General features: G+C 47.4%; 1 protein-coding gene across 9 annotated transcripts in view; it reads left to right on the forward strand.

The window, feature by feature from the left end:
- Window positions 1–14,212, forward strand: part of CCDC91 (coiled-coil domain containing 91) — a 107,151-nt gene that overhangs the window by 8,304 nt on the left and 84,635 nt on the right. For 8 of the 9 annotated variants that reach the window (XM_068162406.1, XM_068162404.1, XM_068162401.1 and 5 more), the window contains exons 2-3: window positions 12,768–12,810; window positions 12,942–13,020. In XM_068162406.1, coding sequence (XP_068018507.1) covers window positions 12,781–12,810; window positions 12,942–13,020 — 109 coding nt within the window. In that variant the 5' untranslated portion in view covers window positions 12,768–12,780. Of the gene's footprint in view, window positions 1–1,947; window positions 2,055–12,767; window positions 12,811–12,941; window positions 13,021–14,212 lie in introns of those variants that run through there. The other variant, XM_068162402.1, reaches the window with a different exon arrangement.

Consider the following 14,212-nt stretch of genomic DNA (forward strand, 5'->3'; position numbering starts at 1 on the left):
GAGTTGTTCCCTGAGTGGATTCCAGTTAGCAGTTTGGTATTGTGGAGTTCTTATGGTCCCCATTTCCAGTCCGCTTTGCTAAAGTTGTTGTGTATCATTGATGTGACTAAGAATGCATTCATGAAATGTAAACCAGAACCACTGGAAAGTTAAATAAACATTATGATAGAAGTTAATAAAATGTAACTGAATGTGAAAGTGTATTAATAGATGTTTTGCTGATAGACAAACTCATTCATAGTGCCAGGAGTACTCCTGTTAGCAAGGCTCAGGACTGCCATTTGCATATGAAGATACAAAAAAGCCCTGGTAGGATCCTGTCATCATTGTGCCGGTGCAGATCCTGCTCCCAGCAATAAAGGACTCAAGCTGAATATCTGGGCACTGCTTTTCTGATTGCTGGTCTCCTGCAGTGGAGGAAGGGACTAAAAGGCTGCTGATCTAAGGTGCTTCTGACTGTGGTGGTACCTGCAATGTGTGGGCTGTGAAGAGAAGGAGAACTTGCTGAAGTGACTCTGCCCTGCCTGTGGGTGTTGGATTCACAGACCAGGGAAAGGCCATCAGAATTGTTTAGCCTGGAGAGGAGGAGGCTCAGGGGTGACCTCATTGCCCTCTACAACTACCTGAAAGGTGGTTGTAGCCAGGAAGGGGTTGGCCTCTTCTCCCAGGCAACCAGCACCAGAACAAGGGGACACAGTCTCAAGCTGCAGCAGGGGAGGTTTAGACTCGAGGTGAGGAGGAAGTTCTTCACCGAGCGAGTCATTCGTCATTGGAACGGGTTGCCCAGGGAGGTGGTTGAGTCATCGACCCTGGAGGCATTCAAGAGGGGATTGGACGTGGCACTTGGTGCCATGGTTTAGTCATGGGGTATGCGTTGATAGGTTGGACTCGATGATCCTCGAGGTCCTTTGCAACCTAAGTGATACTGTGATACTGTAACCATGCCTTGCTCCCAGGAGTGTAGCTGGCATTTAAAAGCCCATGGTGCTCGGTTTGTGGTTGTTGGATGAACAGTTCTGATGCTGTGTGCTAGAAATGCTTTGTTCAGAAGTGGCAGCCTACTCAAAAATGACTCACAAAAAAGGCAGAGGAATGGTTTTCTCCTGAAGGCTGGAGTGAGCTGTGATACTGCAGTGCCAGATTTACTTAGGTGGGAAGAGACACAAGAGTTTGTGCTTCAGGATTTCTGTGAATGCTTTCTAGTTTGTGAGTGACCCAGCTGTCCAGCTCTTCTGCTGTTGGAGTCACCCCTATAAATATAAGCATAAACTGCCTTTTAACATTTGCAGAGGGGCCTGACTTGCCCTTCCTTGGGGTTGAAAGAACAGTATTTAAGAACTGTGTGCTTAAGGGGGAGACAGAAGTGCCAATGTGCTTGAAAATCTCAAAAATAGTCAAAGGGTATTTTTTTTCTTGTGAAACTATTAAATTTAAGGTTACTGTGTGCTGTGAAGACTTGGGTGTACAAAGACTTTGGGTTACTATCTGAAAATCAGTGCAGCCTGACTTTTTTTTTTTTCAATACATCAAATACACAGACATGTATTTTTATACATAGGTTCATAGAATGGTTTGGCTTGGAAAGGATGGCCAAAGTTCATCCAGTCCAACCCCCTGCTGATCCTCCACTAGAGCAGGTTGCTGACAGCCTTGTCCGGCAGCCTTACCTTAAATATCTCCAGGGATGGGGCCTCAACTCTGGACAACCTGTTGCAGTGTTCCAGCACCCTCATGGTGCAGAGCTTGTTCCTCACATCCAATCTAAATCTGCTCTATGTCATATCAAACCATTGCCCCTTGTCCTGTCCCTGCAGGCCTTTGCAAACAGTCCCTCTGCAGCCTTCTTGTAGCCTCCTTCGGGTGCTAGCAGGCCACTCTTAGGTCTCCCTGGTGCCTTCTCTTCTCCAGGCTGAACAACCCCAGCTCCCTCAGCCTGTCCTCACAGCAGAAGTGCTCCAACCCCCTGATCATTTTCATGGCCTCCTCTGGACCCGCTCCATCAGCTCCATGTCTTTCCTGTGTTGAGGACTCCAGAACTGGACACAGGATTGCAGGTGAGGTCTCCCTACAGCAAAGTGACCGAATCCCCTCTCTCTTTTAGCCAGCTACCCAGATGGTGCTCCAGTTGTGCACATATAGTTGGGCAAAGTTAAGAGTTGGGTGATTGTTGGTTTGGTTGGTTTTGACTACAGTAAGCAGAATAAGTAAATCCTTAATACTTTTGGGGCACACAGTCCCTTGGACAGGACCAAGGTGCTGTTGATAGAAAATGAACTCATCAGTGAGATGCTTCAGAATGCTCTTTACAAGGGTGAGGGTGCTGACCTTGCATTCATGTGTTCCAGTTAATTTCTCCAGCTGCTGTGTTGTGAACTGTATTAAAGAAGCTTTAGCAAATGGACACATAGCAAAGCTGATCTACATGGGATGTGCAAAACAGAAGTGGAGTGAATGTCTTGATAACCTATCTGAATAATTGTATCTTAAAAAAAAAAAATCTGTAAAAGCTGTTGCAAACCCAGAAGTTTTTCTCTTCTAAAAAGCTTTTGTTGGCTTCAGGTGGTAACTAAGCTGAAATTGTTTGAATTTCCTCCTAGTGTAAAATCATTGTGGTCTGACGAGTGTCTAGTGTAGAGATCAAGAGAGTAAAGAGGAGTTTTTGTTTTGAGAAATGCAGGTGTATTTAATTGTGTGTTAACACTGGAGTCCATTGAAGAAATGCACAGGTCTGGGTTTGAGCTGGCTGAGCTGGAAATGGTTGTGGAAATGGTGAAGGATGGAACACTGTCAGGGTGTTTGTCACAGCTAAGGCTGCTGTGCAGTTCTTGCTTTATAATCCAATCCTGTTTGAGTTCTAGACCTATGTCCTAGATCAAATGGTGAGGGCAGGGTGAAAGACCAAGAGTTTGCAGAGCTGGATTGGTCACTTCACCCCCAGTCCTTGTGTGGCCAGCAGGAGTAGGGAAGTCATTGTGCCCCTGTACTCTGCAGTGGTTAGGCCACATCTTGAGTACTGTGTCCAGTCCTGGGCCCCTCAGTTTAGGAAGGACATTGAGACACTTGAACGTGTCCAGAGAAGGGCAACAAGGCTGGGGAGAGGCCTTGAGCACAGCCCTGTGAAGAGAGGCTGAGGGAGCTGGGGTTGTTTAGCCTGGAGAAGAGGAGGCTCAGGCCTCATTGCTCTCTACAACTACCTGAAGGGTGGCTGTAGCCAGGAAGGGGTTGGTCTCTTCTCCCGGGCAACCAGCACCAGAACAAGAGGACACAGTCTCAAGCTGTGCCAGGGGAAGTTTAGGCTGGAGGTGAGGAGAAAGTTCTTCACTGAGAGAGTTGTTCTCCATTGGAATGTGCTGCCCAGGGAGGTGGTGGAGTTGCCCTCCCTGGAGGTGTTCAAGAGGGGATTGGACGTGGCACTTGGTGCCATGGTCTAGTCATGAAGTCTGTGGTGACAGGTTGGACTTGATGATCTTTGAGGTCTCTTCCAGCCTTGGTGATACTGTGTTCAGGTTCCTGGTGACAGCCAGCCAGGCTGCTTTCTGAGCTGCTCTCATTTGATGCACTAGGCTTGAATTTCTTACGTTACCTTGGCAGTTTGGAATTGGAAAAAGATTTTCTTTTGTTCTTCTGTAGTGAGATGTTTTGTGCTAATAATTTTCTGTGTAAGTTGTGCACTCAGCAAGATTTGTCCTGGGAAAAGTGGTGGTTGGATTATAGAAATAGCCCAGTGTGCTACTTACTGTGAACAAAGGAGAAGAGCTTTGTTGATGCTTTTCCAACAGCCTGATACTTCACAAATGTCCAGAGTAGCTGAAGTGCTCCCTTCACAGAGGGCTTTTTTTCTTCAAATCTCTACAGAAAATTACAGCAATTACCTTAGACTTGTGATTGTGAAATGCAGTGGGGTTTCATTGTTGTTGAGTGCAAGTGTAGGGATGAAATGGCTGTTGCTAGAATATTCAAGCTTTTTCTTGCTTGATTTAGTCAAGCAAGACTTGTCTTCCTTGGGAATTCTGCTGACTCAAGAGGATGTAATTGCCCAGCAATTAATGTAGTTAAAAGATACCACTCTACACATGGTTTAGTCTTTGGAACCTGAGCCTTCTGCCTCTGTTCTCAGGGTTGCCAGAGGGATCACTTCTGCCTAAGATTATTTTTGGATAAATGTCAGTAATTCTCTTTTTAAACAGTGCTGGTTTCAAAAGGCATTGAGCTATGTGAATATTTGAGATCCTTGTTAATGGATTCCATGGATTCTCCAGCACATTATACACAGATTCACTATATCCATGTATCAATAGATAACTGTGCACTACAGCTTGGTGCTGTTCTTTTCTCCAGACATGATGGTTAGGATGACGACCTGGTAGGCATGCATTTATTTCCAGTTTAGGAAAGGGGTTGGGGGATATACCAAACTGTTTTAAAACCAATTCCATTTGTTTCTGTGAGACTGGGAAGCTGTGGAGCATTTTGAATTGGGCACTGTGGTGAGCAGAGGCTGGTCTGCATGGATTGCCTGTACCTCACCAGCATCGTGCATCCAGTTGTGCTGCCAGCCAGGGCATGCTCTCTGAGTTACCTGGGCTCTGTGTGTGCTGGTGTAATGTGGGCATGGAGCTCCTTACTCCTCTAACACCACTCTGGCACCGGTGCCCCCAGCGCTGCACAGTGCTGTAGGAGGCAGAGGTGTTCTGATCCATGTCTGCTTGGGGTTTGTTCTGTTTGTGGCAGGAGCTGCTTGCTGAAGCTTGTTGTTTGCTGATATTTTAACTGCTGATAGAATTGGGGAGAACTTGTGCAGAGCTTGGATAAAACCAAACATTTGGGTTGTGTTCTGGGGCATGCCTGACATGCTCCCTGCCTAGCTTTGTAGGTTAGCTGGAGAAGGAGATAGAATGGAATGGGGTATAAGGTGGGTGGAGAATCTGACTGGTAGCTTCTTGGCTTTTTTGGGGATGTTTAACTCCTCTTGAATGAGAAGTAAGTTTTGCTGAGTTGTTAACTGATGAGTAATACTCATGATATCAATGCCCTTATCACATCCTTGGTACTAAAATGTCCCAGTGAATGCTGGATAGGAGAACTTCCAGAGAATACCTTCCTGAAATGCCCACAGCAGAGCCTGCACAGCTCTGTCAAATGCTGTGGGACTAGAAAAGAATGTTCTAGGAATGTGCAGTGGGTATGAAGTGTCAGCCTGGAGAAAGTAATGGTTTTCCAGCATTGTGTTCTGATTGAAAGGGAAAGGGCTGAAGTGTTGAGGCTTAATCCCATCATCGCTGTGCTCTGATCCATAATCTCCAGTGCCAGCTTCCTCTCCACACTACAGAGGTGTTAGTGGCAATCAGCCTCTGCCACAGGAAGGAAACATTGTTCTTGAAAGCAGCAGACGATGTCAGTCACATCTGTTTGGTCAGAGGGCATGGGCTGAGGGCTTTGTTGTGTGCTATTTGTAGGAGCAGAGCAGAAGTGCAGGAGCCAGAAGGCAGGCTCATGTCCACAGCCATCCTGGCAGTGATGCTGCTGGAAAGCAGATGGACATTTTCCCACTGCTGCTTGGAGGGCTGGGAGTTGGGCAGCCTGCAGCCTTTCCAGATTGCTTCAGAGGAGTTGTATGGAAGTGAATTTAAATGTGTCTTGCTTCCCTGTGAACTGAACTGTAGGGGAGTATGAGAGGAAGGGCTCTGCAGAGGGACCTCAACTGACTGGACAGATGGGCAGAGTCCAACAGGATGGCATTCAACAAGTCCAAGTGCCAGGTGCTGCACCTTGGCCACAACAACCCCATGCAGAGCTACAGGCTGGGGTCAGAGTGGCTGGAGAGCTGCCAAACAGAGAGACCTGGGGGTGCTGATTGACAGCTGCCTAAACATGAGCCAGCAGTGTGCCCAGGTGGCCAAGAAGGCCAATGGCATCCTGGCCTGCATTAGGAATAGTTTGGCCAGCAGGAGCAGGGAAGTCATTGTGCCCCTGTACTCTGCACTGGTTAGGCCACACCTTGAGTCCTGTGTCCAGTTCTGGGCCCCTCAGTTTAGGAAGGACATTGAGACACTTGAACATGTCCAGAGAAGGGCAATGAGGCTGGGGAGAGGCCTTGAGCACAGCCCTGTGAAGAGAGGCTGAGGGAGCTGGGATTGTTTAGCCTGGAGAAGAGGAGGCTCCGGGGTGACCTCATTGCCCTCTACAACTACCTGAAAGGTGGTAGTAGCCAGGAAGGGGTTGGTCTCTCCTCCCAGGCAACCAGCACCAGAACAAGAGGACACAGTCTTAAGCTGCACCAGGGGAAGTTTAGGCTGGAGGTGAGGAGAAAGTTCTTCACTGAGAGAGTTGTTCTCCATTGGAATGTGCTGCCCAGGGAGGTGGTGGAGTTGCCCTCCCTGGAGGTGTTCAAGAGGGGATTGGACGTGGCACTTGGTGCCATGGTCTAGTCATGAGGTCTGTGGTGACAGGTTGGACTTGATGATCTTTGAGGTCTCTTCCAACCTTGGTGATTCTGTAGTTTTAGGCTGTGCCTGAAAATTTTTCCACAGATCTTGTGTAGAAAAGTGATAGAATGTAATTAAATTACTATTGCATGTAAAAAGGAAAATAATGATAAGGTCTAAATAATGCCATTGGTCTGAAAACCAACATGAAGTTAGTTTTGTACACTAACTTTCCCTCTTTTTGGCTTTTTCACTCTAGCTAGCTGCTTCTGCTAGCTCTTCTGACCTTGGCTGTGTTCTTTTTCTGGTTAAGGACTAACAGCAACTCTCTGCTTTTCTCCTTTCTTTCTCCTGTCCTGTGTACAGGGGGGAAGGGAAGGGAGCAGGGAAGGAGAAGCTGTTGGCAACCCTCTGATGTCACCCAGAGGGGCTCTTATGCGTTATGTAAATTGTACATATATGTAAATATTGTATATTTTATATATATTCATTTCATTCCATATTTCTAGATCGTAGTTGTGCTTGTAAATACAGCTTCACTTGCTTTCAACTGAGCTGGTCTGGCAATTTTATGTTGGTGGGAATTTTCAAGCCACCATGAAGTGGGAAAGGCATTTAGAGGCGTCCTGTGGGTTGCATCTGATGTTCCGCTTGTGTCAAACTGTGGCAGTTTAGGCTGGGTGCCTCCTGTTGCTGCCACACAAGTTACACCTCTGGTGTCTTGAGTGTCCACCCCAGTAGGTGGACACAGGAAATAGTGTATTTCTACCAACAATATCCTGCACCCTATAAATCCAGCTGCAAAGGCTTTCTCTTCCTCTTTCTTCCCTCTCTGCTCCTGTGGGAGATGCTCCCCATTGGGTAACCAATGGGGAGTCTCTCTATCTCAAGGCCTCTTAGGCCTGGCTAGGCCTAATGCCAGGAGGAGGAGGTGGGGGTGGGGGTGGGGGTGTGTGGGAAGCATGGCACAGTTTCAGACCTGGCCAGCCTGAGACTAGCCTAGCAGTGGGGGGGGAAAGAGCCCTGGAGGGTCTTGGATATGCCCTCAGGTGGGGAGAAGGGAAGTGTTGGGAGGCCTTTGGGTGTACTGTAAGGGACTCTGTACGCTTTGGGATTCTTTGCCACTATGCTTTATAGTTTCTGTAGAACACTAATTGCTTTTTGCCATTTAAACTTTCCATCACTTTGCAGTCTGTTTGTGTGAGTGTCATTATTTTGTCCCTCTCGGGGCAATAGAGGATCTATCCAGCCTCAAACCAGGACAGAAACCCCTCTAAACGCTGCTGCTTCTGGTGGGATTACAACATTGCTTCTCCTCCTGATGGTTGGAAGGGGGAGAAGAGACCTTTTTTCCTTGCCTGTATTTTTCTGCCTTATTCCTTGTGAATGGCTCCTGCTTCTCTTGTATTCACAGCCATGATTTTGGTGTGACTGACACAAGTCTGCAATCCACACAGTCCTCTCTCTGACCTGGGTGAAGCTGATAGAATAGAATAAACCAGGTTGGAAGAGACCTTCAAGATCATCGCGTCCAATCTATCATCCAACACCACCTAATCAACTAGACCATGCAACCAAGCACCCTGTCAAGTCTCCTCCTGAACACCTCCAGTGATGGTGACTCCACCACCTCCTCGGGCAGCCCATTCCAATGGGCAATCACTCTCTCTGTGTAGAACTTCCTCCTAACCTCTGGCCTAAACCTCCCCTGGTGCAGAGACTGTGTCCTCTTGTTCTGGTGCTGGTTGCCTGAGAGAAGAGACCAACCTCTGCCTGTCTACAACCTCCCTTCAGGTAGTTGTAGAGAGCAATAAGGTCACCCCTGACCTTATTGACCACCCCCTATAGGCAGGGGCTGGTGACTGCATCATCAGTTGGGAAGCTTGCCAGCCTCTCAGCTCTGAATTGCCTGTTTGAATATATCGGTTATGCACTTTGTCAGCCATAGAGAAGGGGTTCTTGAGCATCCTGAGCTGAAGGCACTGCTCACCCTGCCTTGAGCAGGAGTTTGGATTGGGTGACCCGCTGCTCTGAACTCTGGCTTGAAGTCTTGTGTGATTTGAAGCATAGAAATGTGCCGATAACACCTCCTGAAAATGCAGAGCCCTACCTGTTCATCATCCAGGAAAAGGTTCCTGCCTTCTACAAGAGTCTGTCAGGAGACTTGCCTCAAGCCCCCTAGGATACAAGGGACTTGAAGATTAGTGTTTGGAGATGCCCTGAGCTGGATGCCCTCCTGTGTCATTTCCAGTTATAACTTCTATGAATCTCTCATTTTAAGGCTGACTTCTCCTTGCCCAATTTTACAGTTACTTAACTCCAGTATCAGACATATTTTAAGAGCCCACATTTGGCCATGGTGGGACTGAGAGCTGTTTCAGGGTTTTGTGCTATTTTCTAAGTCCTCCTGCAGAGTGTCAGCACTTAATGTGATTTTTCCTCTTCAGGGCCACAAAGTGTGTTCCTAGTCTGTGAGGAAAGAGAAGTCTGATTACTCCTTTTGGATTAAAAAGTGCTGCTTCCCAGCTCTGTGTGAGAGGTTAGGCTGGTTCTGCTCTTGGTTTATACCAGAAGTATGGTTTTGGTTTGGTTTTTTCCTTCACCAAAATAAGGTGTGGAATTCAGAGTTGCGTATTTGGCCATATTTTTAGCATTGTTATCTAGGTGATAAATGATTCAAACATTTCCTAGAGCTAAATGCCCTTGTGCTGTTCAGGGCTATCAGAGTGTTCCCCTTGGTGCTTTCAAACACAGTTCTGAGACCATGGAAATCTTGCTCTGCTGGGAGAAAATCTGCTGTGGTCCTTTGGAATAACTTTGGGCTGCGGGAGCTGTTGGTGTGATCCATGGTGTGTAGGTGGATGCTTGTTTGCCTGTCTGAAGTATCTCTACAGCTGCTCTGATTGCTGCTTGAGTGCTGCCTTTTGCAGACCTGTAGAAGTCATCAGTCTGGTTAGGGTGGCTGTTCAGAGAATCACCAAGGTTGGGAGAGACCTCAAAGATCATCAAGTCCAACCTGTCACCACAGACCTCGTGACTAAACCATGGCACTAAGTGCCATGTCCAGTCTGCTCTTGAACGTGTCCAGGGATGGTGACTCCACCACCTCCCTCTCAGGTCATAGCAGGCAGTGTGACAGCGGTGACATTCTGGCCTTGTTAGCTCTGCTGTCTGCTTCAGCAAGGCTGTTCCAGCTCTGCAGCTCCGACAGCAATCATTTGTGTCTGCATGGCTTAGTGTTTTGAGTTCTGTATTCTACCTCTGAATGGTAAGAGGATGTGTGAGGGTAGGACTGATGGGGAAAATACCCAGCTGCCTTCTTTCTCTCTTAAAAAAGAAGCCAGCGCAAACGCAGCAGAGCTCTTCCAAGTCTCTCCAAATGTATTTACCCCCTGTGTGAACGCTGGGCAATGCTCCAGATTTCACCAAGTCTCTACTTACACACAGATTGAACCAAACCTGCTTGGGAGGGATTTTAATGGGTGAGGTCTGTCAATAAGGACTTGGAAATTCCTGAGTCACACTTTGAAAGATCATCATAGTATCAGTCAGGGTTGGAAGGGATCACAAGGATCATCTAGTTCCAACCCCCCTGCCATGGGCAGGGACACCCCACACTAGATCAGGCTGGCCACAGCCTCATCCAGCCTGGGCTTAAACACCTCCAGGGACGGGGCCTCGACCACCTCCCTGGACAACACATTCCAGGGCTTCACCACTCTCATGGTGAAGAACTTCCTCCTCATGTCCAGCCTGAATCTCCCCACCTCCAGCTTCATTCCATTCCCCCTAGTCCTATCACTACCTGAGATCCTGAGAAGTCCCTCCCCAGCCTTCCTGTAGGCCCCCTTCAGATACTGGAAGGCCACAATTAGGTCACCTCGGAACCTTCTCTTCTCCAGACTGAACAGCCCCAACTCCTTCAGTCTGTCCTCATAGGAGAGGTGCTCCAGCCCTCTGATCATCCTTGTGGCCCTTCTCTGGACACCTTCCAGCACCTCCAGATCCCTCTTGTAATAGGGGCTCCAGAATTGGATGCAGTAAGATGTGTGTTTGAGTTCAAGTCTGTCTTGATGGTGACTTTTGACAATAGATATAAACTGAGTGTCCCCTTCCTGACATTTTAACATTTCATTGGGAGGTTTGCTCAAAACCCATTGGATTCTGGTGTTTCTGAACATGTACTTTCACAGTAAGAAATATTTCTCCAGCCTGTGGTGTATTCTAACTGAAGACAATTAACTTTACAGCGTCCAGACCTTCTCTAAAGACCCCGAAGGTTTTTTGGATCACCCTTCACACACCTCTCAGAAATTGTCACCATTTTTTAATACAGCTGATGCCCTTCCTTGGCCAGCCATGAATATCCTGAGTTCCTGTCATTTGCTGAGAAAAATACCCTGTGTTTTTGTAACAGGAATTGCAATTTAAGTAGAAATAGATAAAAATTCAGGCTGCAACTCAAAAATGCTGCTCAGTTTGTAAATCAGCCCCTCCACAAGCCTAGGGAAGGACCTCTGTGGTAGCAGAAAAATGTCCAGAAATTCACCACAGGCTTTTTCTGCTGCAATTTGTGCTGATGTTGCCAGACAGCTAAAGAGAGATGGGAAAGGCAGGAAATCATTTGGATTTAATCACAGTGCTGATTTGGAAAAGCAGCTTTGCAATGGAAAATGTTTGGCTCTTTTTGCTGCTAGGCACAGAACTATGCTGCACAGGGTAGGTCTGGGCTGCAGTGCTTTGGGTCATCTTCATTGTGGCTGCAGAAGGCTCCTCTGGGCAGAAGAACCTGCTGGGCAGCAATCCTGCTGCTAGATCTACAGCCGGCCTGGGTTATTTACTGCTTTCAGGGCCATGTGTTGAGGTACTGGGGACTTGACTGCTCTGTCTGAGAGCAATAGGTTACAGCTTTTAAAGTACCATCTCTCTGTTTCCCTATCTTAGAAAGCTTTTTCTACAGACTTAACTTTCACAAGATATCTGACAATCCTGATAGAATCATGGAATTGTTTCAGTTGGCAAAGCCCTCCAAGATCATTGAGTCCAACCATCAACCCAACCCCATCATGGCCATTAAACTGTGTTCCCAAGTGCCATGGCCACACGTTTCTTGGACACCTTCAGGGATGGTGACTCTACCCCTTCCCTGGGCAGCCTGTTCCAATCCCTCACCACTCTTGCAGCAAAGAAATTTTCCCTTATCTCCAAGCCAACCCTTCCCTGGCAGAATTTCAGGGAGCTGTAGAGAGCAATGAGGTCTCCCCTCAGCCTCCTCTTCTCCCCCAGGTCCCTCAGCTGTTCCTCACCAACCCTGTTCTCCAGACCCTTCACCAGCTTTGATGCCCTTCTCCGGACCTGCTCCAGCCCCTTAATGTCCTTCTTGGACTGAAAGGTGCAAACCTGAACCCAGTATTTAAGGTGTGGGATTCCTAGTTCTGTGAGTAAAGGGGCATGATCCCTGCCCTACTTCTGTTGGCCAGACCATTGCTGATGCAGGCCAGGATGCTGTTGACCTTGGCCACCTGAGCGTGACCAGTGCTCATTTTCCCCTCGAAGACATTCAAATCCCATTGTAAAATACCATTTTTTTTCATTTATCCTGATCAATTAAATAGTGCTTTTCTAAGAGAAACTTTCTGGTGCTATGTGAGAAAGTTCTCATGCAAGCCCCTTGACCTTTAGGGAGACCTTGGAGATTAGAAAGACTTCAGGTAAGCTGTGGAGATGAGTGCCTGGGTGGAAGGCTGGATACTCATTTCTGACTGAGTGTGATGAGGTTAGGAGGAGCATGTTGTTGAGCCAGGTAGCATCCAATTGGAGATTCAGTCTGAAAGAGACTGGACATTAGGAAATTTTTTTTTTCCCAGCAAGAGTAGTCAGGCATTGGAATGTGCTGCCCAGGGAGGTGGTGGAGTCACCAACCCTGGAGGTGTTTAAAAGTGGTTTGGATGTGGTGCTTGGGGATATGGTTTAAGGGTGAACCGTGAGGAGTAGGGTTATCAGTTGGACTTGGTGATGCTGAGGGTCTTTGCCAACCTGAATGTTTTCTGTAATTCTGTGTAATGCAAAGGCCTGGCCCAGTATGGCTTTGGGTCTCCCAGCTGACCACAAAATCGCCAGGTTCCTCTTGCAGGAGTGGTAAACAAAAGCTCCCATTTCCCCGAAGTGCAGTGCGTGGTGTGAGCACACTGCTGGGGCTTGGGCACAGTGATTGCTTCTACCTGAGCCTCTCCTTGGAGGCTCACACCGTGCCTGTAGCTGTGCTGTTTTGTGAGTGAAGGGGGTGTGGCAACTCAGTGGGGTTGGGTTTGCATTGGAATCAAGATTTCTGCTCTCTTCCAGGGCCAGCTGAAAGATGGACGACGATGACTTCGGAGGGTTCGAGGTACGTCCCTCCAGTGAGTTAATTTGGAAATGCAACTGTTCTCAACTGTTTCTGTAACAACTTGAGCCTTTGGTGAAATAGTTACCAGTTTTGGTGAAGTATTTACCATTTTTTGGTGTGTGTGTTTGTAGGCAGCAGAGAGTTATGAGTTTGGAGATGGTGAGAAGCAGACAACGTCCCCTGCCATTGCCTGGGCAGCGTTTCCCACAGGTACTGCTAACCCTGATGTGAAAACCACTGATGTTTGGCTGGCCTGTCATCACTGCTACTGTTAGCACCCAGAAGAGTAACAGACAGTGGTGACAAGCTGCTGTATTTGTTCATTGTGCTGGAGGGCTTGCAGGGGGCTGGGCTGTTGTGTTTGGGTGGTGATTTTCACTTTTCTCTTCATAAGAAATATTTGGCTTCTGCATAATACAGGGAGGTGGAGAAATGAGAAATAGCAGCAGAAAGCTTATATGTCCTTAGGGAGACTGGACAGGGTTCCAGGGTCTCTGTTGGTAATGGTGCAGGGCTTCATTCAGCTCTGGACTGCTCTTCATTGCCAGGATCTGTGGGTTTAAATGTGAGCCACAGAGCTTTTCAGGTCTGCCTCTTTGGAATTTACATACGGTTAAAGGATTGTCTTGGTGTACCTTTACTGGATAACCATCTCCTCTGGCTCATCCTTGCAGCTGCCAAACTATCTTAAAAGAGAATTGTTGACAATACTTGGGCAGCTCTCTGGAAACCAATTTCTTTAAAACAAACAAACTGACCCCCCCAACACAGCAGAACAATCCAGCAAAAAGTAAACCCCACAAGCAAGCAAACAAACCCCCCAAAAACCAGAAGAACCTAGCAAGAAGCAAACTCCACAAACAAGCAAAGCACACCAACCCCAAAGCCACCAAGGTAACAGAAACAACAAATACAAACCAACCCCAAATAAATACAAACCAAGCCAGGCCTTTTATGTTGTGTGGTCACTGGATGCTGAAATGTTTGTTTCTGAGCTTTAGCTGGATGGTTGCAGCTTGTAAGCATTTGGAGGCTGTTTTTAAGTGTTACTTAAATAAGAAGCTGGGAAATTAAATTTGCATTTCCATACAGTTCTGGATTTACTAAGTTGGAATCCTAGGCTAATTATTTCCTTGAAGAGTTTGGCTTTGGAAGAATAAAACCTGGGGAAGAGCTTTCTGCTGTGAACTGTAAGGAACCATCTTGAAAGTGGGTGGTTTTCCTTCCTCCCTCTGCTGTGCTGCTGTGAGAGATGTGTGTGGAGAAGCAGCCAAGTATTCCCTATGGGGGGACCTTCATCCTCACTGGAGTCCACAGCAGCTGCTGTCAGCTTCAGCCCTAGGGAGCATTTGCCTGCTGATCCTGCTGCTCATTGCCCATTAGCTGGGGAGATGCAGGTCAT

The sequence above is a fragment of the Melanerpes formicivorus genome, unplaced genomic scaffold, assembly GCF_026170545.1.
Source record: "Melanerpes formicivorus ecotype bairdi unplaced genomic scaffold, bMelFor1.0.p_v2 SCAF_64, whole genome shotgun sequence".
Lineage (NCBI taxonomy): Eukaryota > Metazoa > Chordata > Aves > Piciformes > Picidae > Melanerpes > Melanerpes formicivorus.